We start from the raw sequence: 22046 nt of genomic DNA on the forward strand, positions 1-22046 counted from the left end.
TCATTAATAGTGACATCAACTTGCATCACTTGGTTAGGGTGGCAGCTGTCAGCTTTATTCACTGTAAAGGTGCCTTTGCTAACCCTTTCTAATAATAAGCAATCCAAAGATACTTTGAGATTGTGTACATATCATTTTCCCCAGATTGTCCCACCCAATGATTTTAACACCATTTAACAGATTTGTCTGAATCAATTATTACCATAATAGTTGCAAAATGGTGATTTTGTAGTTTCACCATTTCTTCCACATGCATTTGTTTGGCATGCCACTGTCAAGAACTGTAATTTCTCCCCCCTTACATATTTATTTAAAATAGATTGTATTTTATTTATTATATTATTATATTTATGTATTTAAAAGTTAAAGTGAAAATATGGGTTCTTTTTTAAAATTCAATGTTTTATAATCCATATCTATCATTATTCTTTTTTGATACTTAAATTGCCTTTGATTTGGTAAGTGGGGGTAACTTCAAGCTGTCTTCTTTTGTCTTTTGACATATCCTTGACATATACAAGAAATCTCCTTGCTTTCTGGTACAAAATCTTTTAAGAGCACTTTATACTTTCCCTGTCTCTTCCTTCAAATGAGCCAATTTGCTAAGGAGTCTGACTCCTTTTAATGGAGAATGGTATTCACAAACCAAGATCTGGAGGCACATAATATATTTCAAAATATTAAAATTTTGCTGTTCCTGTTTTACCATATGAAAGACTGGTGTGATAATTCATAATCCTAGCATTACCTGTATGATCTTGGCAATTCCCTTCATTCCTTGCTGCCTCCCTCGTCATATCAAACGGAACTGGATTAAAAACACATTTCTTAATCTTTTCAGGGTCACTCACAGTTTGGGAATCCGATAAAAGCTATGATCCCCTTTCCCCAGGGACACTCTCAAATAAGCAAAACTTTGCCTACAATTTCAGGGCGTTCCAGCTTCCAAAGGCCACTGGAGCTTCCAAATGCCTGGGTTAAGAATCTCTAGGGTCTGTCTCTTCAATTCTGTGAGTCTATATGCTGTCAGAATGAGTCCTCAGCGACATCAAAATGTGGAAGGACATTTATAGCAACAACATGAGAAAAGGACACAAAGAAAGAAGCCTGTGAGCAACGCGTTACTCAGCCACAGTTCTTTGCTGAAGCCAAATTTAGGGAGCACTCTACTCATAGGTGAGAGGTTTTGGCGGGAAGGTCCGCAGGTGGGCGGAGAACGCCGGGGCAGAGCAGCAGCCCACAGGCCAGATGCAGGTCGATGCACACCTCCGAACGGCCCACCAGGGCTCGCTCTTGCCCTACCGCTGGAAGGCCGGGAAACCGGGCGGGCCGGGCGGCGACCCCGCCCCTGGCAGCAGCGAGGCGGAGAAAGAGCGGAGGGCGCCGAAGCCCGGAAGGACCGCGCCGGCCAGGTCCGCGCCCCTCCCCGCGCGCAGTCCCACCCTTTCTCCCTCGCGCCGCCTACGTCGGCGGTGCTCCGGTCGCCATGGTGACCAATCGAGGCCCGGTCCCGCCCCCGCCCCCTGCCCCGGCCCCCTGACGTCGGCGCACGTCAGCGGCGGCGCGCGCCTGGCTGGGCCCTGCGGAGCGGGAGGGAAGGAGTGAAGGAGCGATCGGAGCGGCCGTCGCCCGAGCCGAGCCGCGCAGCCGGTCCGCCCGCCCGCTCACGCTCCAGTCGCCGTGTCTAGCAGCGGGGCCCAGCATGGTCATGGCGGATGGCCCGAGGCACTTGCAGCGCGGGCCGGTCCGGGTGGGGTTCTACGACATCGAGGGAACGCTGGGCAAGGGCAACTTCGCGGTGGTGAAGCTGGGGCGGCACCGGATCACCAAGACGGAGGTGCGGCCCGGGGCTCGGCGGGAGCGTCCGAAGAGAGGGTTTGGGAGAGAAGCTGTTTACTGAAAGGGCAGGCTGCAGTGGTGCGACCGGGAACACCAGAGAGGCCGCGCCACTTGCTTAGGCGAGCGGGCCTGGGACCGTGAGGACCCAGAGGTGCTGGGGGTCGGTGAGCAGCGAAGGGACCCGGGCCCGGTCACCCAGACCCGAGTGCCGTCCGTAGGGAGCCCGGTCCCCCCGGGCTTTGCCTTCCCCTACGCCACCCCCGGTGGCCCACGGAATTTCTCCCAGAGCCTCCCACCCGGGCCGTGACCTGGTCTGTGGCCTCGGCTCCGGAGCCCAAGTTCCGCGTCTTCCCCGCTTTCGACTGGGGGTGGGGTGGGAGGGGAAGTCTCGGTGCTCCCGGGCTGCGCGGTGAGAGATGTCGCCAGCCCGTGGAGGGGACCTCCTGCGCTCGGGCTCCGCGCACGGGGATCGCGCGGCCCCCGACCCTGGCTTTCCTCCTGCCCAGCTAGGAAGGGGCCTCCGTGTCCGGGAATGCCCTGGCGGCCACTGTCCTTCTTTCCCTCCTTTTGCCTTGCAAGGTCTCTGATTTGGTGTCTGGCTAGCTGGATCTCTTGCCTGAGGCATTTCCATCTAATACTCCAGACAAAAGAACTGGTTAAAATGGTCATCTCGATATTTGTACAGTTGGTGGGTTGGTTTTACTTGTGTAGGGTTGTCCCTTTACCAGGTGTGCATTCTGTCTGTAAAAATGAATTCCTTAAACCACATCAGAATGCCTCTCTACTCCTAAAGCCCTCAACTGCTTCCTGACGGCGAATCCAGCACACCCCCCCCCCCTCCATTGCACATTCTAATGCACCGCACATATTTTCTCACAAGTCTCTGTTCTTACCTAACCCGCCCCCCTTCCTTCCACTGCTTCAAGCTGCTCTCCTCAGGGTCTCTATTTTAAGATGTGCAAATTAAATATCTTGGGGGGGGAAAAAGAAACAAAACCATTCTGTAGAATAAAGCCTAGTGGTTTTGACATACTCTATTCTGCCTCGTTGTAATTGTCACTGGAGTTTCACCATTTTTCAGTTTTCCCCATAGTTTCATCCTGTTCCTTCCCTCCCCCCGCCCTTGTTAGTACTAATGCACTAGACTTTGAGGACTTTGAATTTAGAATAAAGTAGTACTTTTATTTTTTTCTAGGATGACTTACGTAAGGCGAAGGGCATTTGAAAGGTTGAATGATTTTCGTAGTAGTAGTATTTAAAAGTTTTGCTTAATGTCCATTTTTAAAAAGAAGGGGAATATATCATGTCATCTTCACTTTTTGCCCTCTACTGATCCTAAAGCAACCCAAATCTGAATTATTTGAGGCATTAGGACCAAGGTCATAAATTTTTCTTGCACAAATTTGGCGGTGTTTCCAGTTTTAGCGATTTAGACTGAGATGTAATGATAATATGACTATAATGACATTACTAAATCTTTGCATAGTGTAATCTGATCCCAGTATTTTTTTTTTAATGAAGAAAGTGGTTCATTCCACTAAAGAGCCATGGCTGAATGTCATGCCATTTTCCTTTAAGTTACATAAAAAGGAAAACACTTAAAACGTGTATTTCATATGAGCCCTTGTTTAATGATTATCTAAAAATCAAACATATTGTACAGAATCTCTAAGTATAGAGATTCTGTAACACTTTTGAGCTGTATTATTACATGACTGAATATCAGTCCCATGGTTCATAATATTTTTTCAACAGCTCTTTATTAGTATTACTAGTAAATTTTACTTATGTTATTTTGTCAGGTCAAATTTAGTTAATATAACATCTGTTTAAGAACTCTATTAGTGGAAGTGATGGTAACTGATACTTTCTCTTGAGGTTGACAGTTCCAATGGTGTCTCTTTCAAGCTGATACAGCTTAATGAGCTAGGGGGCACTGTGGAGTAATGTCATCCTTCGGCTATCAGATAGCTTGAGATCAAATGCATTTGTAATTGAAGTCACCAGTCAAATCATGAAAGAGCACTCAGATCCTAAATTGTGTATTATATATTTGTGAAAAATAATTTGTGTTAAACGCTAAATTGCTGGTTTGCAGATCCCATCCCCCTTGTGCTTCTTAAAAGAAATTATCATTAATTAAAATTAAAAAAGAAATAATGTGAACATCACTAAGTATGAGTGTGAGCTTTTGTGGTAATTTGGTGTGATTGGAGATGTTAAGATAGAGATGGATGAAGAAAATGGCCTGGCAATTGCTGAACAAAAGTTTTGGGAGATCTTAAAATATGTAAAGTGGATCTGTGAACTTTCACACATAATTTGCTTTAAGAATTGTTTAGCAAGAACACAAATACAGTGGTTTCGTAAAGTATACTATTTGTTGCCAATGAGTTTTTTTTTTAAATCAGTAATTGTTACCTTCATTGGATAAATATTTGCATCTTTGATAAATACAACTACCTTAAAACTACATTGGGCTGGGGGTGTACCTCAGTGGGGAAGTGTTTGCTTAGTAAAGCCTAAGGCCCTGGGTTCTCTACCTAGCACCACAAAAACAAACATCACCACCACCACCAACAAAAAACCCTAATGTTTCATATGCTTTAACATCAATGTAAATTTATGTGTTTTAAAACTCAAAGATCAGCCAGGTGCAGTGGCACACGCCTGTAATCCCAGCAGCTTGGGAGGCTGGGGCAGGAAGATCACAAGTTCAAAGCCAGCCTCAGCAATGGCGAGGCACTAAGTAACTCAGTGAAACCTTGTCTCTAAATAAAAATGCAAAATAGGGCTGGGGATGTGGGGATGTGGCTCAGTGGTCCAGTGCCCCTGAGTTCAATCCCCGGTACCCCTCCCCACCCCACCCCACCCCCCAAAAAAACCTCAGAGATATTTTTTTCCCAAGTTTGCTCATGGAGAAAATTTTAGGGCTTAGCTTAAACATCTGTGTGATGAACAATTGAATTCTTTTATTTTTAATTGATTCTTCTCCATCTCTTTATCTGTATCACTCAAAAATGATAAATTTTCTGCAGAGTTTGGGAGATCCAAATCTGTTTCCCTTTCAGGGAAAAAAATTAGTAGAAAAAAGAGATCTTCATTTTGTCTAATCTATCAAACAGCTTAACATTGTTTAAGAAATATATTTACATCATCTCAAGCGATATATGTATGTTAGATCTCTATAAATTTTGCATTCAGAATGGAAGGCAGCTGGTGGTAGAATCTAACTTCCTAATATAATACTTCATGAAAGCTTGTAGTACTGGTTTGTGGCTTATGAATTAGAGAAGCTAATTTTATAAAATTAGTGTAATGGGAAAAGGATGATAGCATTTAGGCTATTAAACTATTTTAGGAAATAGCAGTTGCTAGTTTTCTAGTCTGTGAGTATCCTTGAGTAATGTTTTATTTTATGAATAAAATACTAGGAAACAACTTTTTCCTTCTAATTAACTGTGTAGTTTTTTTGTCTCTTAAGCAAAATTATGAAAAAGCCCTTTTGTGCCCCTTTTGTTGTTTTCCAGTGGTTAAAAAATGTTTCGCTATAGAAAATGCTAAGAATAAAGAGGCATATAGTACAAAAAATATATAATTTTTCCACCAGTGGGAATAAACCATTCGTAACATTATGTCACATTTCCGTCTAGTCTATTTAAATGTGTTTTTCCATAGATGAAAGTTCATGATACACATATATAAGTTACATTATTTTTTTCCATTTAACACTAATGCTGAAGCATTTTGCTTATTGTGTATAACTTTATAACAACATTTATAATAGTTGGATAGTGTTCTGCCTTGTAAATGAATCCCCTTTTTTTTCCCTACTTTTTCAACTGGTGCATTACAGTTATACATGCTGATGGGAGTTGTTGTAATTCATGCATGCACAGGATGAACCCCATTTTACTTAAAGTTTCCATTATTGTTGAATATTATTATTTTCAGTTTTCACTTATAGTAAGTAATTGGCAAAGAACATTTTTGTGTCTGTATTTACAATTTTTTTTTTAGGAAGAAGGAATTGCTGGTAAATTCCTAGAAGGGAAATTCCTAAGTGAGAAGGTATTACTTTTACATTAAAGAGCTGCATATTTTTATTACCAAATCTATTATGTTTACTATTGAGAAATTTAGAGGTTTAGATAAATGAAAATAGTTACTTATAATATCACAACTCAGGGATAACTATCATTAGTTATTTTCATCTCTTTCCTATGATAGATAACTGAGTTTTCCTCAACACGGTACCTCTTGTGTTCTTACATAAATAGCATGTAGATGTGTGGTCTAAGGAATCTTAATAGATTTTTCACAGAGGTTCTAAAAATTACCTTATTAAAATGGCATGTAGGTGTTAGGCTACTTACTTATCCTTAAGAGAACCTGGAATGCAGAACTAAAATCAAGGACATTCTGAAAACTGCTTTTGTTCACTGAAAAGCTGTCCATGTGCATTTTGGGACTTTCATATTTAGGTTTAATTCTTAAACTACTACCTTAAAATCTAGGATTTTTTAAAGCTTTCCAAACAGTTAAAGTTCAAAATTGTCTTTCATAGCAAGGACAGAAACAAGAAAAGGGGATATTACACCATGACTATAATATTTATTGAAGAGAACTTATTTTTTAAATGTGTTTGGACTATATTTACTATTTTTTGCTTTCAAATTTTAAAACTCATTTCAGTAGTCTTGGTATCAATCTTGCACGCACTGGAAAATATTCCAAATTTCAAGAAGCAGTGGTACTATGTGTAATCAAAGGACTTGTTATCAAATAACCACTAATATTTGTATTTAGGCCTATGTATGACCTTAATTGTGTTCAAACAAATTGTATTTGTCAGATAATATACATGTGCTTTATTAGAAACATTTTCTCATCTCTTGGCATCACAGACAAAAAAACAATTGGTAAATTATCCTACTAAATATTGTTCAAAATTATCTTGTTATTTTTCGGGAAGGAGAAAAATGTTCAAAATAAGAGTTGTATAAATTTTTATATTCCGCAGAAACTTTTTAACTTTAACAGACTTTAATGTGTTCTGATTTTATATCCTCTGGGAAATTTTATCTCAGTATCAGACAATTAAGAAAACATTTATTTGGAAATAACTGAAACTGGCTTCTTCCTCTTGTTGGATTCACATGATGACATTTGATTTATGGCCCACTGCTGATTTCAGGTCAGCAGTGATGTCAAATGGATTCCAGAATTTCTTCTAATATCTTTCTTTCCTTTTTAGTGAACCTACTACCTTTCCTCCTTCTACTTCCATCTTTTTATTTCTCAAAAAAAAAAAAAAATGTACGTATGCATTTATTTATTTGGTACAAGGGATTGAACCCAAGGGCACTGGACCACTGAGCTACATCCCCAGCCCTTTTGAATTTTTATTTTGAGACAGGATCTCACCAGGTTGCCCAGGCTGACCTCGAATTTGAGATCCTCCTGCCTCAGCCTCCTAAACTGCTGAGATTATAGGCATGTGCCCAGCACAGTCTATTTTTTACTTCACATATTATTAACGTTGGACTGGCTCTAGCTCAGTGGTTCCTTCGACACAGAACTTTACAACCACATATTATTAACATTTCCCACCCCTCCAAAAAAAATCTGTCTAAAGCATGGTTAAGCTGGGCACTGTGGCACATACCTGAAATCCCAGCAATTTGAGAGGCTGAAGCAGAAGGATCACATGGTGAAGGCCAGCATCAGCAACTTATTGAGGCCCTAAGAAATTTAGTGAGATCCTGTCTCAAAACATTTTTAAAAAGGGTTGGAACTGTAATTCAGTGGTTAAGAATCCCTGGATTCAACCCCCAGTACCAAAAAAATAAAATAAAACATTGTTGAATAGTATTCTTGAATATGATCCTCCATGTTCTTTTATTTGTTTGGTTGGTGTTTGTTTTGTATTTTGATACCAGGGATTGAACTCAGGGTCACTAAACCACTGAGCCATATCCTCAGCCCTATTTGGTATTTTATGTACAGACAAGGTCTCTCTGAGTTGCTTAGTGCCTTGCTTTTGCTGAGACTGACTTTGAACTTAAGATCCTCCTGCCTCAGTCTTCTCAAGCCATTAAGATTACAGGCATGCGGCATGGCACCCTATCCTCCATGTTTTTTTTTCCTCCGTGTTTTTATTTAATCAGTTTCCTATTAGTAAATATCTAGTTTATTTCTCTCTCTTGATTTCTCTCTAAAATAATCTTTCAGAGGGTATTCCTCTACATACACTTTTGTGTATGTACCTGATTATTTATTAAGGGAAATGCCATAGAAATGGAATCCTTACGTCAAGGAATCTGTACATTACCTATCTTATGGCATGAGATGCCAAATTACCCTCCAGAAAAGGAGTACCCATTAATTTTCAAAAGGAAGCACACATAGTTTTCAGGAATACTGCTTTTTAAATCTTTGCCAGCTTGGTAGAGGGAAGTAATATTCTTTGTGATTTTTATTTTTTAATTGTTTTCATTTTGTTATTTAAATTTGTGTTATTTGATTAATTTGATTAAAGCATTATGGCTATTTGCATTTCTCTCTTGAATTGTGTTTTCGTACTTTGGCCCATTTTTAAATTACACTGTCTTTTTTGTTGATCTGCTTAAATATTTTTCAGGTAGGAAATTATTTTTAATTGCTTCTTTTATAATCTTAAGAATTCTAAGTTCAATTTTTGTGGTTATGAAAGCATAGGGCCCTTTACCTTTCCTCTAGTCTTTTTTCCTTACCCACTGTTACAAAAAGTCAAATATAAATGAGAATTTATTTTATTGTCTAAATACAAGTATTTTAACATCAAATTACATGGGGGGAAAAGTTTAGTTTATATACTATGAAAGAATAACTAGAGAATTTTGTGTTAGTTTTCGTGTTTTTACTGCTTTCAAAAATCCTGTCATTATAGACCACTTATTCACACTGACTTTTCAATCGTCTCATAGGCTGCTATCTTGTATTTTCACTGGTGTTTGATAAACAGACACTCCTTCACGAAACAATGGAGCTATATCCTAATAAACCCATTATAAATTGACAGTATTATGAATTTAAATGCATTTACTTTACCTAACCTACGAACATCATCACTTAACAACGCACTGTACTATAGGGTACTGGTTGTTTATTCTTGTGATAACATAGCTGACTGGGAGTTGCACATCACTGCTGCTGCCCAGCATGGAGAGAATCTCGACAGACATTGTTAGCCGAGGAAAGGATAAAACATTTGAAGCACAGTTGCTACTGAATGCATGTCATCTTTGCACCATCTAAAATTGAAAAAAATCTTAAGTTCAAACATCATAAGTTGGACACCATCTATGTAAGCTTGCAAAGTGAATTTTTTTATAACTTCAAAAATCTAATTGTATGGTAAGGATGATGCTACTCGGTGCCTCAGAAGGACAAATTATGATTTGAAAAATGAAAGACAGGGACTGAGGACGTGGCTCAGTGATATAGTGCTTGCCTGAAAAGCATGAAGCCCTGGGTTCAATTCCCAGCACCAAAAAAAGAAAGAAAATAAAAATGAAAGACAGTTCTTTTATTCATCAGTTTGACAGTTTTCATTTCTGGTCTTACATTTAATTTCTTGTACTTGCAAATTTGTATTTTACATAGTTGTTACTCATGGATTTTTAAATTTAACATTCTTGGAGACATTTCTATGTATATGGGCTTCTTAATATGTAAATCATATAAAATAATATAGCCATATTCTAGGAAAATTAGATAGTACGAAAATGATTACAGTGTTTCATAGACGAAGAATTTGGCATGTATTATAAATAACTCCATTTCATTTATCTGTTTTTTTTTTCTGATTAGAAAAATAATACATGTTTGTTAAAGAAGAAGTTTAGGCAGGAAAATAGAAGAACACAACTTAAGTTGGGAACTTTCTGTACACCGTTGGGGAAATCCCAAGATACAGATTTTTTTTTAATTTATAAAATTAGTTCATTTTGTTTTCATAGACCTATTACATTCCTTGAGGATGAGAAACACATCTCATTCATTTTTATATCCCAGGCATCATTCCTAGCATATAACAATTGTTTGGTAAATGTGACTTGTAGGCTCTCTGAAATAGTGAAAAAAAAAAAAACTAGGAGTTAGAAGACTTGGAGGGGTTTTTACCCTTAATTTATTATAGCTCTAGGAACTTGGAAGATTATATGACTATTTCCCCTTTTTGGTGCTGGGAATTGAACCCCATATGAATGTGAATATGTGACACCTTTTGAATCTCAGTTTCATGAGCTCAGGGATGTACTACTACTACTATTTACTTTACAGAATTGGAAAACAAATGCGATAGAATACCTTAAAGTGTCTTGTAAAATTAAAAAGTGCTATCCAGTTGTGAAAGTCACCATCATTTTTTTTATATTTCTGAGAAGTTCTTACTGAAGAACTCTATCGAGAGTATGGCAGATTCCTAGCTGTTCACCAAAAGGTCTACTTTTTCTTCTTTCTGGGAATACAACTAGACTGTTTGTGTTCCTCTCTTGCATTTAGGTGCGGTCATGTGACTGAGTTCTAACTTTTGGAATGAGCAGAAATAGTATGCACTGCTTTGAGGCCTCATTCATAAAAACCTGCTATGAGAGTCCTTTCTGAGCTTTCTTCCTCTTTTTGGCTGCAGTAGAGACAACCTTCAAAGTAACGTTAGAAAAACACCTTAAATATAGAAACACCACTTTGAATCTCATGTCTGCTAACTAACTTTACCCATCCAATTCTTCTACATGAACAAGAAATAAACTTCTGATGTACTTGAATCATAATACATTTGGGGTCTTCTTGTTAAAGCAGATGGACTATCCTATTATAAGAGCATGCCAATATTTGTTCCACTTTTTCTTTAGAGAAGCAGCATCTTCTCAACAAACAGCCTTACAAACAAGAAGTAATATCAAAGAAATAATTACAAAGATTTGTAGATATATGTGTTCTGTGACCCAAGATGAAATTGAAGACAGAATTATCATGTGAGAATTGTCTGTTCAGAAAAGTTAAAAATGAGGCTTATAATTAAAGTTTCATTGGACAATTTATATAGCTTTTTAATCTTATTTGTTTATTTTTTTACTTTTTTATTGTTGAGGCCAAGATTCCAAAAGAATATAAAAGAGGAAATATCTGGATAATATCTTGCTTTAATTTGTATTTTAAAACTTTTCCTTTAACATTAAATATGATACGCAAAGTGTATACAATATTTTCTAATGATAGTAATCATGTAATTTGAAAGAAACATGATTCCTTCTCTCCAACTCTATTAAGTTGTTGTAACCCATTTCTTAATAAAAGCTTTTTGTTGAGGAGTAGGTGCTGGTATCTAGACACACTCCAGAAATTGTAGGGCAAGACATTTTCTTCAAAATATGCCTATCTGTGAAATTCCATGTACCTTCCTAAGGAATACTGAGGAAATTCAAGTACACACCAACCCAACGTATGGCAATTTTTACCCAAAGTTAGCCAAAGTAACTGATAAAACTGGATTTTGTCATATTCTTCATGGGGGGAAAGGGTCTCTTTAAATGTCTTTAGGTTTGATGTGGCCCCGTAGTATCTTTAATCGCAAGTACAATTTTAATCAGTCTACTTATCTAGCAATTAAAGTTTAATACATTCAGCTTTCAAGTATTTTGATTACAATAATAAAACACCACTAAACAAAATGAAAATAGCTTTCACAGAACTCACGTACTTTACTGCCTAGAAAAGGAGCTACTAACCTTTTTCTTCTGAGGCAGTAATTTAATTTTACACATTATGTTTAGTAATCTGATTTCCCCTGAGGAGCTTGGTGGTTCTGTGGGTTACAATTAATTCAAATAAGAAAGAAGCTATGCATAGCAAGTTAGAAATAGAGGAAGGAAGAAATAAACTATAAACTTTAGGGGATAATAGCAAAGGACAGCCCAGACATTAGAAGAGAAGGAAAAAATCTTATGAACAGGATACCATGCCTAGTCCTATTCTCTGGCATACTTTTTTTTTTTTTTAGGTGTAGATGGACACAACACAATACCTTTATTTTTATGTGGTGCTGAGGATCAAACCCGGGTCCCACCCATGCTAGGCGAGCGCTCTACCACTGAGCCACAATCCCAGCCCCTTGCATACCTTTTTAATAGTGATGAATTATTAGGGGCCATAAATAGTTGATATTAAAATTTACCTTGAAGCATCATAAGGTTAAGAATAGGTTTTTTTTTTTTATAGGTTTAGAATAGTTTTTTATAGAATGTGAAGTACATTTTGAAGTTTCTTCAAAACATTAGAATTAAATTGAGGTGTCAATTAACTGAAAATTTTATTTAAATCATATTGCCTTAATTTCAACCAAATATCTACAATTTTTTAAATTGATTCTTCTTAGTTGCATGAAAAAAGTGTGTGATTGTTGATTTCTGCCTACCCAGTCATTTCACCTTCAAATTAATTTAATCGCAAGTACAATTTTAATCAGTCTACTTTTATCTAGCAATTAAAGTTTAATACATTCAGCTTTCAAGTATTTTGATTACAATGATAAAACACCAAATTCTTAACCTTGGGATTGTTTGGGTTCCTATTTAGTTATGACAGAATGAGGCTGTATTTCCCGAAATCAAATTCCTTTTAGAAAGTTAAAATGTAGTGTTTACTCATATTTGAGATTTTTTCATTTTTATTTTTAAATGAAATTTAATCCAATTGATATTTTTTCATGTAGATGAATTTCAATTCTTTATATTCAGCATTTTCTATCCCCAGAAAAATATGTCTGTTATTTGGAACCTATCACCTACTCTTCTGGAGATATAGTATTTCAGTTCAACTGAAACTGACTTCTAAACAGCTTTTTGTTTGGCAGATTATTACTTTTTTTCCCCCCAGAATGTTTACTGTCTTTTATTTTTTTTTCCTTCGTAACAGCAAATTTTGGTCCTACATTTATTATTTTTTAAACATCTTTATTAAGATATAATTTGCAACCATATAATTTTTTTATTAAATCATTTATTCTAATTTGTTATACACAATGGCAGAATGCAATTCATTTCATATTACACATATAGAGCACGGTTTTTCAAGTCACTGATGGTACACAAAGTATTTTCACACCATTCGCGTCTTCATACATGTCTAACTCATTCCACCATCATTCCTACCCTCTTGCCCTTGCCCTTTCCTTTCCCCTCCCTCCCCTTTGCCCTAAAGTTCCTACATTCCTTCTATGCCCCCTCCACCCCCCCTAGCCATTATGAGTCAGCATCCTCATATCAAAGAAAACATTGGGCCTTTGGTTTGGGGGGATTGGCTTGCTTCACTTAGCATTATATTCTCCAGCTCTGTCCATTTAACTGCAAATGTCATGATTTTATTCTCTTAATGCTGAGTAATGTTCCATTATGTATATATACCAAAGTTTCCCTATCCATTCAGGCAGATTATTACTTTGTAGTTATTTTACAGTGAGATAATTGAAACTTATAAGACTTTATTCAGTTTATAGATGATGTAAAAAAAATTATAGTTGTATTGAAGTGAAATGTTTTATTTTAAAAATATTTTTATTAGTTGTTGATGAACCTTTAGTTTACTTATTTATTTATATGTGGTGCTGAGAAAGGAACCCAGTGCCTCATACATGCTGGGCAAGTGCTCTAACACTGAGCCACAACCCCAGCCCCAAATGTTTTATTAAAGTAACTTTGCAGAGTTGTTCTTCATAGCATGCTAAAGACACTGCCAGACAAAATCTACTGCAGTGCCTTACACGTGGTAAGAGTTTTAAAAATATTTCTTAAATAAATGAATTAATGCATTGAATTTAAACTAACTATCATGGTCATAGTAACTTACAGGCAAAGTCAGATGTCATTTATTAGATGAATTCTTAACAGAAAATGTTAACTGTTACATATTGAATGTATTTATTTCTGGGACACAGGTGGCGATAAAAATAATAGATAAGTCTCAGCTGGATGCAGTGAACCTTGAGAAAATCTATCGAGAAGTACAAATAATGAAAATGTTAGACCACCCTCACATCATCAAACTTTATCAGGTATGGTTTAGCCTTATATTTCTTCATGGTTGCCATTTTCAGATCTCTATTTTGCATCATGCTTTTTCCTTTTATGTTAGTTTTTTTAATCTGTAAAAGAAGAATTAACATATGTTTTTACTAAACCAAACACATCTATTTTTCTGTATTATCCTTAAATAAAAATCTGGAAATCAGAAGCTAACAGGTGATTTTAAATTGTCTCTCAATTGCTGGTTATTTATTTTGCAACTGTGCATTTATGATACCCTGCCTGAACTTTCTGGGTTTTGTTAGTGGTGCCAGAAATGAGGATATGGCACTTGTGCTTGTCTTAAAAGCATATTGTTTATGTTTGATGAAATACAATATTATTTAGTGGATACTTTGTAATACCTAAAGTCAAATCTTTTTTTTTAGTTTTTATTTGTTCTTTTTAGTTATACATAACATTAGAATGTATTTTTACATGTTATACATACATGGAGTATAACTTCCCATTCTTGTGATTGTACATGATATGGAGTTACACTGGTCATGTATTCCTATATGAACATAGAAGTTATGTCCACTTCATTCTACTGTTTTTCCTATCCGCCTCTCCTCTCCCTTCCCTTAATTCCCCTTTGTCCAGTTCACTGAACTTCTATTCTTCCCTCCTCCACCCTTTATTGTGTGTTACCACCAAACTGTTTTTTTGAGGGGTTGATTTTACCACATAAAGTAAATAAAACCATTCTTTTTTTAAATAAAAGATTTTTTTAAAAAAATCAACTTTATTAAGACTAAAGTTTTGTAAACTGTACCTCTTTTAAGTCACAGTTTTAAAAGAAACCTTTTCTCAGGTTTTTAAAGAATACTTCATGTTTAATAATAGTAATATAAAACATTTCTAATATTTCTATTCACTAGTTAAGTAGGCATTTTTAATCAGAACACTTCTAAAACTGAAAGGTCCCAGCATGCTGACTTGTGACTTTCATCTTCAAAGTATGATGTTTATACCCATGGCATTCTGAAGTTGGCTTGTACTGGCCTGTGATATTGATTATTACATTTTTAGAAGTTTGCTGATAAACATCACATTAACATATACCTCATAAATTAGTCACAGCCCTTACTTTTATCAGAAATCCAATTCAGTTTCACACTAGTGTGCTCTCAAATGGGTTAGTAAAAGTGTCCTTGGGAATATAAGAAGTTCTTCTTATACTAATATTTTATTTCTTCTTATACTTGGAAGTGTGAGAAGTATAAGAAGAAAATATTAGAACTTCTGTTAGGTTTATTGTGTCCTCCTCTGTGCATCTCATAGTGTACATGGTATATTTATACAATGGGACATGTATATAATTTGTATATCTGTGTATGTGTACATAAATACATGCATATACATGTAAATATAACCTGCATATATATTTGACTAACATTTATTGGTAGACATTTGCAATAAAAAATATTGGAGACCATTGGCTTATGAGATAGCATCCAAGAATGAAAGATTGTAGTGTGCTGTTCAAACCAATTCCTAACATTCTAAAACTACAGAAGCCTTTTAGGTCAAATTTATATCAATGTATTTCTTTCTTTAAACTTTTTTTTTTAATTCCTAAAAAAAAATACTTCTGGGAAACTTATTCTAGGAAATCTCTTGTAAACTGAAGAGTATCATTATTATGATTCACATGATAATCCTATCTTTATTTTTTTAAAGAGTATTTAAAAAATTTTTTAATTATAGATGGACACAATACCTTATTTTATTTATTTATCTTTATGTGGTGCTGAGAATCAAACCCAGAGCCTCACACATGCTCAGCAAGCACTCTACGACTGAGCTACAACCCAAGCCCAATCCTATCTTTATTTATATTAAGTAATTGATTAAAGTAGAGTTATTATTTGATTAGTTTAAGCCCAAATTGGGTTATAGAAAAGCAAATCAATCATCTTGAATCTAAAAATTAGTTTCCTTTCTAAATAGATATGTATTCAGTATAGTTTGAAAAGTCAGATTGATGACAACATACTTTGTGAACCTTGAAAAATAAAATAAAAGGATGTATTTTGGCTCAGTGGTAGAGCACTTGTCTCGCATGCATGAGGCGCTGGGTTCAATCCTCAGCACCACATAAAAAAATAAATAAATAAAGGTATTGTGTTCATCTACAACTAAAAAAAAAAGTTTTAAGTATTTAGCAATAGACCTATGAAGAAGAAGCTATCAAACAGTGTTTTACAATTGTAGTACTTTGTAACAATATTTAAGTACAGGAGGAAGAATACTATGTTGTACCAGATTAGCTAGGCTGCAGGCCAGATAAATGAATTTCTTCTATTTTATTTTTCTTTTCTTAAAATCAAGGGTACCACGAAAACTTAGGGCTCAAAAACTCTGTGAGGTGGTGTTAAAGTTGATCTTCAAAACTTCCATTACCTATGTTAGTACTTCTCCAGTTTTCATGTGCATACAAATCACTTCACAATTTTATTAAATTCTAATCCAGTAGGTCCAAGGTGAAGCCCTAGATTCTGCATTTCTAACAGGCACCTGGGTAATGTTGCTACTACTGGTCCTTGGACACATTTAGAAAAAGGATCTAGGCTTTTCATTAAAATATTAGCATACAGATATTGCCTTGTACACTTCTCTGAACTTTTCATAACTGATTTTTTATTAATACTTTTAATTTAGGTAACCCCATAGAATGTCCTTCCTGTGAGACTAATATGAAATTATGTATCAATAGGTAATGGAGACCAAGAGTATGTTGTACCTTGTGACAGAATATGCCAAAAATGGAGAAATTTTTGGTAAGTTTTTTACCTTAATTTTTTTTTTTTTAATTTGAAAAGGTCACTAATCTACATGGATGGGTTATTTCATATTCAATTTTCAGCTTATTTAAGAGTTGGGGGCTGAGGTTGTGGCTCAGTGTTAGAGCGCTCACTTAGCATGTGTGAGACACTGGGTTCAAGCCTTAACACCACATAAAAATAAAACAAAGATATTGTGTCCATCTACAACTTAACATATATATATTTTGGGGGGGGGGGTAATATGCTTAATTCTCCTATTAGTGTTAAAGAGACTGGATAATCAAAAATAAGGAGAAACTTTCAGTCATGTTGCAATAGAGGTTTTCTTTACTTTTATATTCTTTTTTACCTTTCTTTCCACGGGAAAGATCGGACAAAGAATTATTGAGTCATGTTATTATGGTTTAGGTATTGGGGATATAATGTTGATTTAATCCCTGTCCTTGTGTCACTACAGCTACCAGACCTCAGGGCAAGTCCCTAACCCCCTCTGGGATTTGATTCCTTTATCTTTAATAAGAACAGTATTCAATTAGTTGGTCTCTGTGATCTATTCTACCCTAAAAATTGAAAGTATTCTATTCTAGCTGTCATCTAAAATATCTATTTATTTTTACTTTATGTAACCACAGTATTCTGGTGTCTAAATAATTCGTTCAAAAATTGTTTTTTAAACAGCTTTATTGTGGAATAATTCACATACAGTAAATTATACATACTTAAATTAATATGTACAATTTGAAAAGTTTTGATATCCATACACATGTCTGTGAAACCATCACCACATGAATATATCCATCACTTTCAAGTTTTTTTGTACTTACAAGCACTACTTTCTGTTTCTGTTCTATAGATTTGTTTGTAGCTTCCGGAATTTTATATAAATGTGTGATGTGTACCGCTTTTTAGTCTATCTTCTTTTCCTTGGTATAATTGTTTTAAATTCATCCATTTTGTTGTATATATCAACATAAAATTTGTTTTTCTTCCAAGTAGTCATTTATTATATTAATATACCCCAGTTTGCTTATTCATCCGTCTGTTGACAAACACTTGGGTTGGATTCAGTTTGGGGCTATTAGGAGTAAGTTACTATGAGCATTCATATACAAGTCTTTGATTTACACAGTCTACCTTCAAGAAATATTTACCACATCAAATATAGTATAAGAACCTAAAAATAATATACTTCTATTTTGCCCCACCTGGCCTTTATGTTCTTTTTAGATATTCATGACAGTAGAGTGTATTTTGACATATTATACATATATGAACTATAACTTATTCTAATTAGAATCCCAGTCTTCTGCTTGTATCTGTTGTAGAGTTTGACTGTGGTGTATTCAAATATGAACATAGGAAAGTTATGTCCGATTCATTCTGTCTTTCCTATTCCCATATCCGCTCCCTTCCCTTCATTCCCCTTTGTCTAGTCCACTGAACTTCTCCCTCCATCCCCATTGTGTTAGCATCTGCATATCAGAGAAAACATTCGGCCTTTAGTTTTTTGGGGTTGGCGCGTTATGTTCTTGTTATAATATTTTATTTATGTCTGTTATGCCACACGATATAGTTTTGTTAGTTTTCCTTTAGCAGGTATCTTTTATAAAAACTTCAGTGTTTTTTGTAAACCCCTACATATTTACCTGTGTAGTAACCATTGCCACATTATGTGTGCCACATTCCTCTATGTACATGTATAATTTGATCCTCCTTTGTGTGGATTCATACTTTCATATAGAGTTATTTTTCTTTTGCTTAATGATTTACTTTAATATTTCCTATAGCATAGGTGATGAAATCTTTTCAGCTTTTATATGCTAAAATAGTCTTTATCTTGACTTTCTTTTTTGTTGTTGTTGCATTGCTAGAGATTGAACCCAGGGCCTCATAGAGGGTAGCCAAGTGTTCTCTCATGAGCTATGCCCCATCCCTGTCTTTGTTTATGAAAGATATTTCCACTAGGTATAGAATTCAAGATTGACTGTTTTGGTTTTCTTGTCTTTTCTTTTTTAGCACTTTAAATATCTGTTTCACTGTCTTTTCATTAGCATTGTTACTGATAATAAATCTGCTATTGTTCTAAATCCTTTCTATATAATATGGCTTTTTCCCCCCTGTGTCTACTTTTAAGATCTCCCATTTTTACTGGTTATCACATAACAATTTGATTATGATATGCCTTTGTGTGGTTTTCATTATGGTTTTTTGTTTGTTTGTTTGTTTGGTGTTCACAGATCTTCTTGGACCTGTGAACAACAGCTAAAAAATGTCTAAATGCCTAAATTGAATTCATTCTGTTGTTTTCCTAACTAATTTTTCTGTCCCATTTCTCTTTCTTCTTTCCTCTCTGTCAGAGATTCTAGTCAAACATTTATTAGGTTGTTTGAAATAGACTCACAGCTCACTGGATACTCTTTTTCCTTTTTGCTCTTTCATTTTAGGTAGCTGCTGTTTCCTATGTCTTCAAGTTCACTGATCTTCTGCAGTGTCTAATCTGCCATTTTCCCCATCCAGTATATTTTTCATCTCAGATGTTGTACAAGTTTAGAAGGAACTTGAAACTTTTTTACAACTTCCATGTATTTACTTAGCTTTTTGAACATCTTGAATACAGTATAATAATTTTTAGTGTCCATGTGTGCTAATTCCAGCCTCACTTGTCAGTTCTGGATCAGGACTGGTTGATGTTTCTCCTCAGATATGTTCATGTTTTCCTGCTTCTTTACATACAAGGATGGAGGGATGGGGATTGGGGGAGTTGGCTGCAATATTAAATATAGTGATCAAGGCTCACCTCACTAACATTTGAATAAAGATTTAAAAAGCACAATCCTGTAGCTATGGGGAGAGGGGGGATTATCCAGAGATAGAAAAGAGTAATTCAAAGGCTCTGAGGCAACAGTTGCTTGGTGTGTTCAAGAGATATCAGGGAGGCTAGTAGGGCTGGAGAGAAGCAAAAGGAAAGAGCAAGAGTGAGCAAGACTAGTAGAAGATGATGTTAGAAAGTAGATCTGAGGCAGGAGTGGGGCAGATTTGGGCCTTAATAAGCCATTTTAAGGACTTTGACTTTTACCTTGAATAAAATTAGGGAACCATTCTCAGCAGGGTTTCAGCAGAGAAGTGAACTGAATCTAATCTAGCATTTTAAAAGTATCACTGAGACACACACTGCTGTGTTGAGAACAGACTATAGTGGGAAGGGATAGAAACAGGAAGATCAGGTCAGAGACTATTGTAGTAGATGATGATAGTTCAGACCAGGTTTGAAGGAGGGTAATAAGTCACAAATTGTTGAACTCAGACTATATTTTGAAAGAAAAAATCAGTAAGATGTTTCGACAGATAAAGACCACTTAAGTAGTGAGTAGTGAATATAATTATGGAAGAAGACAAAGCCTCGTATCTGAGGCACTCAAACATTAAAAGGTTGGGAAAAGAGAAGAAACCAGCAAACGAGCCAGACAAGGAAAAAAAGAGAATGTGGTATCCTGGAAACCAAGTGAACTAAGTAATCTCAGGAGGCTGGAGTGAACATCTGTGTCAGTGAGGCTGATAGGTCAAGAATAGTGGGAAATGACAGTTTACCTTTATATTTGGCAGTTGGTAAGAGCAGTTTTGGTGGAGCAACTGGGTCAAAAGCTTGATTAAAGGGATTTAAAGAAAATGAGAAAAGAACAATGAAGAGATCAAAATAGATGACTCTTCAGAGGAATTCTGCTGCAAAAAGGGAGAAAAGAAATGGGGAGATAGTTGATAAGGACAGTGAGGCCAGGAATGTAGCCCAATGGTAGAGAGGGCTTGCCTGGCATAGGTGAGGCCCTGGGTTCAATTCCTAGTGCACATGCACTCACATGCACAAAGTGTGTGTGTGTGTGTGTGTGTGTGTTTGATTTTTTTATCCAAAACAAATTGAGAAGGACAGTAAGATCAAGCGAAAGAGGTTGTTGGGTTTTTTGCTTTTTTTGTTTGTTTGTTTGTTTGGTTGGTTTTTGCACCAGGGATTGAACCCAGGGACACTTAACCACAGAGCCACTGAGCCATATCCCCAGACCTTTCTATTTTTTATTTTGAGACAGTGTCTTGCTAAATTACCTAGGGCCTCACTAAGTTGCTGAGACTGGCTTTGAACTTGCAACCACCATGCCCAGCAAGAGAAAGATTTTTAAGCCTTTACCTATGGGGATATTTTTAAAACTTTAAGCTGTAGTTTCATTAAACTAGACATGGCTGTTACATGGTAGGTGTCCTTTCTATAAAAATGGATTGTCTCAGTTCTATTCTCGCTAAGAACTTATCCAAACTCCTGAAACAGATTTGTATCACTTTATTTTATATAAATTGAGGCATAATTTGGAGATTTTAAATATAATAAAATTTATTTTTAAATGTCTAAAGTAAATGTTTAATCCAAGTTCTGAGAAAAAAAATCTGAAGAAGATAGGAAAGTTGGACAGTGAATACTAGTTATTTTCCTGGTACAGTTATTTCTTGAGCACTGAAGATAATGAGTAATAAAGTTTAATTTTAAAAGATGATGAAGACTTAGGGCTGGAGCTGTGACTTAGTAGTAGTGCACTTGCCTGACATGTGAGGCTCTGAGTTTGATTCTCAGCACCACATATAGTAATAAAATAATGGTCTATCAACAAGTTAAAAAAAAATTTTTAAAAAAGATGATGAAAACTTTGGATAATCTTCACTATTTTAGAATGAAAGACTCTGAAGAGAATTTAGAGATCATTTAGTCCAATTGATTTTTTATTTTGACTTTGTCATATAGCTTATAGCCCAACCACTCTATTGTCTTTTCTAACAAAAACTATTTCTGTACTTTTCCTTACTTGGCTTCATCTTGTACAAAGTCATCTAAAAACTGGGAACCTTGGTGTTAGTATTGATTTCTTCTCCCTCATCCCTCTTCAGATAGTTTTAAATCCTGCCCCTACAGCTTCCTAAGTATCTCTTTAAGAAGTCCCCATCTCTTCATACCCACTGCTAATTCCTCAGGTAGGGTGCTCATTCTTCCTTATCTATGTTATGCGGCCTCCTCCTAATTGTTATAATTCACACTGGCTCCAGAATTATCTTTCTAAAACACAAAAACAGTCATGTTAGTTATCTTTATTTTCTGAGTTTTTTATAATAATCATTAATTTTTAAAAAAATTAAAAAACAAGGTAATGGCATGAGAATGTTTTTAGTAAAAGAGTTGAAATTTCATGTGGCTCCTGAAGATATAGTCCACGCAACATTAATCAAGTAATGAAAAATATACATATATAAGATTTTAAGTGACCTAAGCCAAAAATGT

The 22046-nt window shown here is 35.8% G+C and overlaps 1 protein-coding gene across 4 annotated transcripts in view; it reads left to right on the forward strand.

The window, feature by feature from the left end:
* Positions 1–1542: 1542 nt before the first annotated feature.
* Sik2 (salt inducible kinase 2) overlaps positions 1543–22046 on the forward strand; it is a 121791-nt gene continuing 101287 nt past the window's right edge. For 2 of the 4 annotated variants that reach the window (XM_027930719.2, XM_027930720.2), the window contains exons 1-3: positions 1543–1837; positions 13817–13933; positions 16663–16726. In XM_027930719.2, the coding sequence (XP_027786520.1) occupies positions 1703–1837; positions 13817–13933; positions 16663–16726 (316 nt within the window). In that variant the 5' untranslated portion in view covers positions 1543–1702. Of the gene's footprint in view, positions 1838–13816; positions 13934–16662; positions 16727–22046 lie in introns of those variants that run through there. The other 2 variants (XM_071616690.1, XM_071616689.1) reach the window with 2 other exon arrangements.

This window comes from Marmota flaviventris, chromosome 9 (assembly GCF_047511675.1).
Source record: "Marmota flaviventris isolate mMarFla1 chromosome 9, mMarFla1.hap1, whole genome shotgun sequence".
In the NCBI taxonomy this organism is placed as follows: domain Eukaryota; kingdom Metazoa; phylum Chordata; class Mammalia; order Rodentia; family Sciuridae; genus Marmota; species Marmota flaviventris.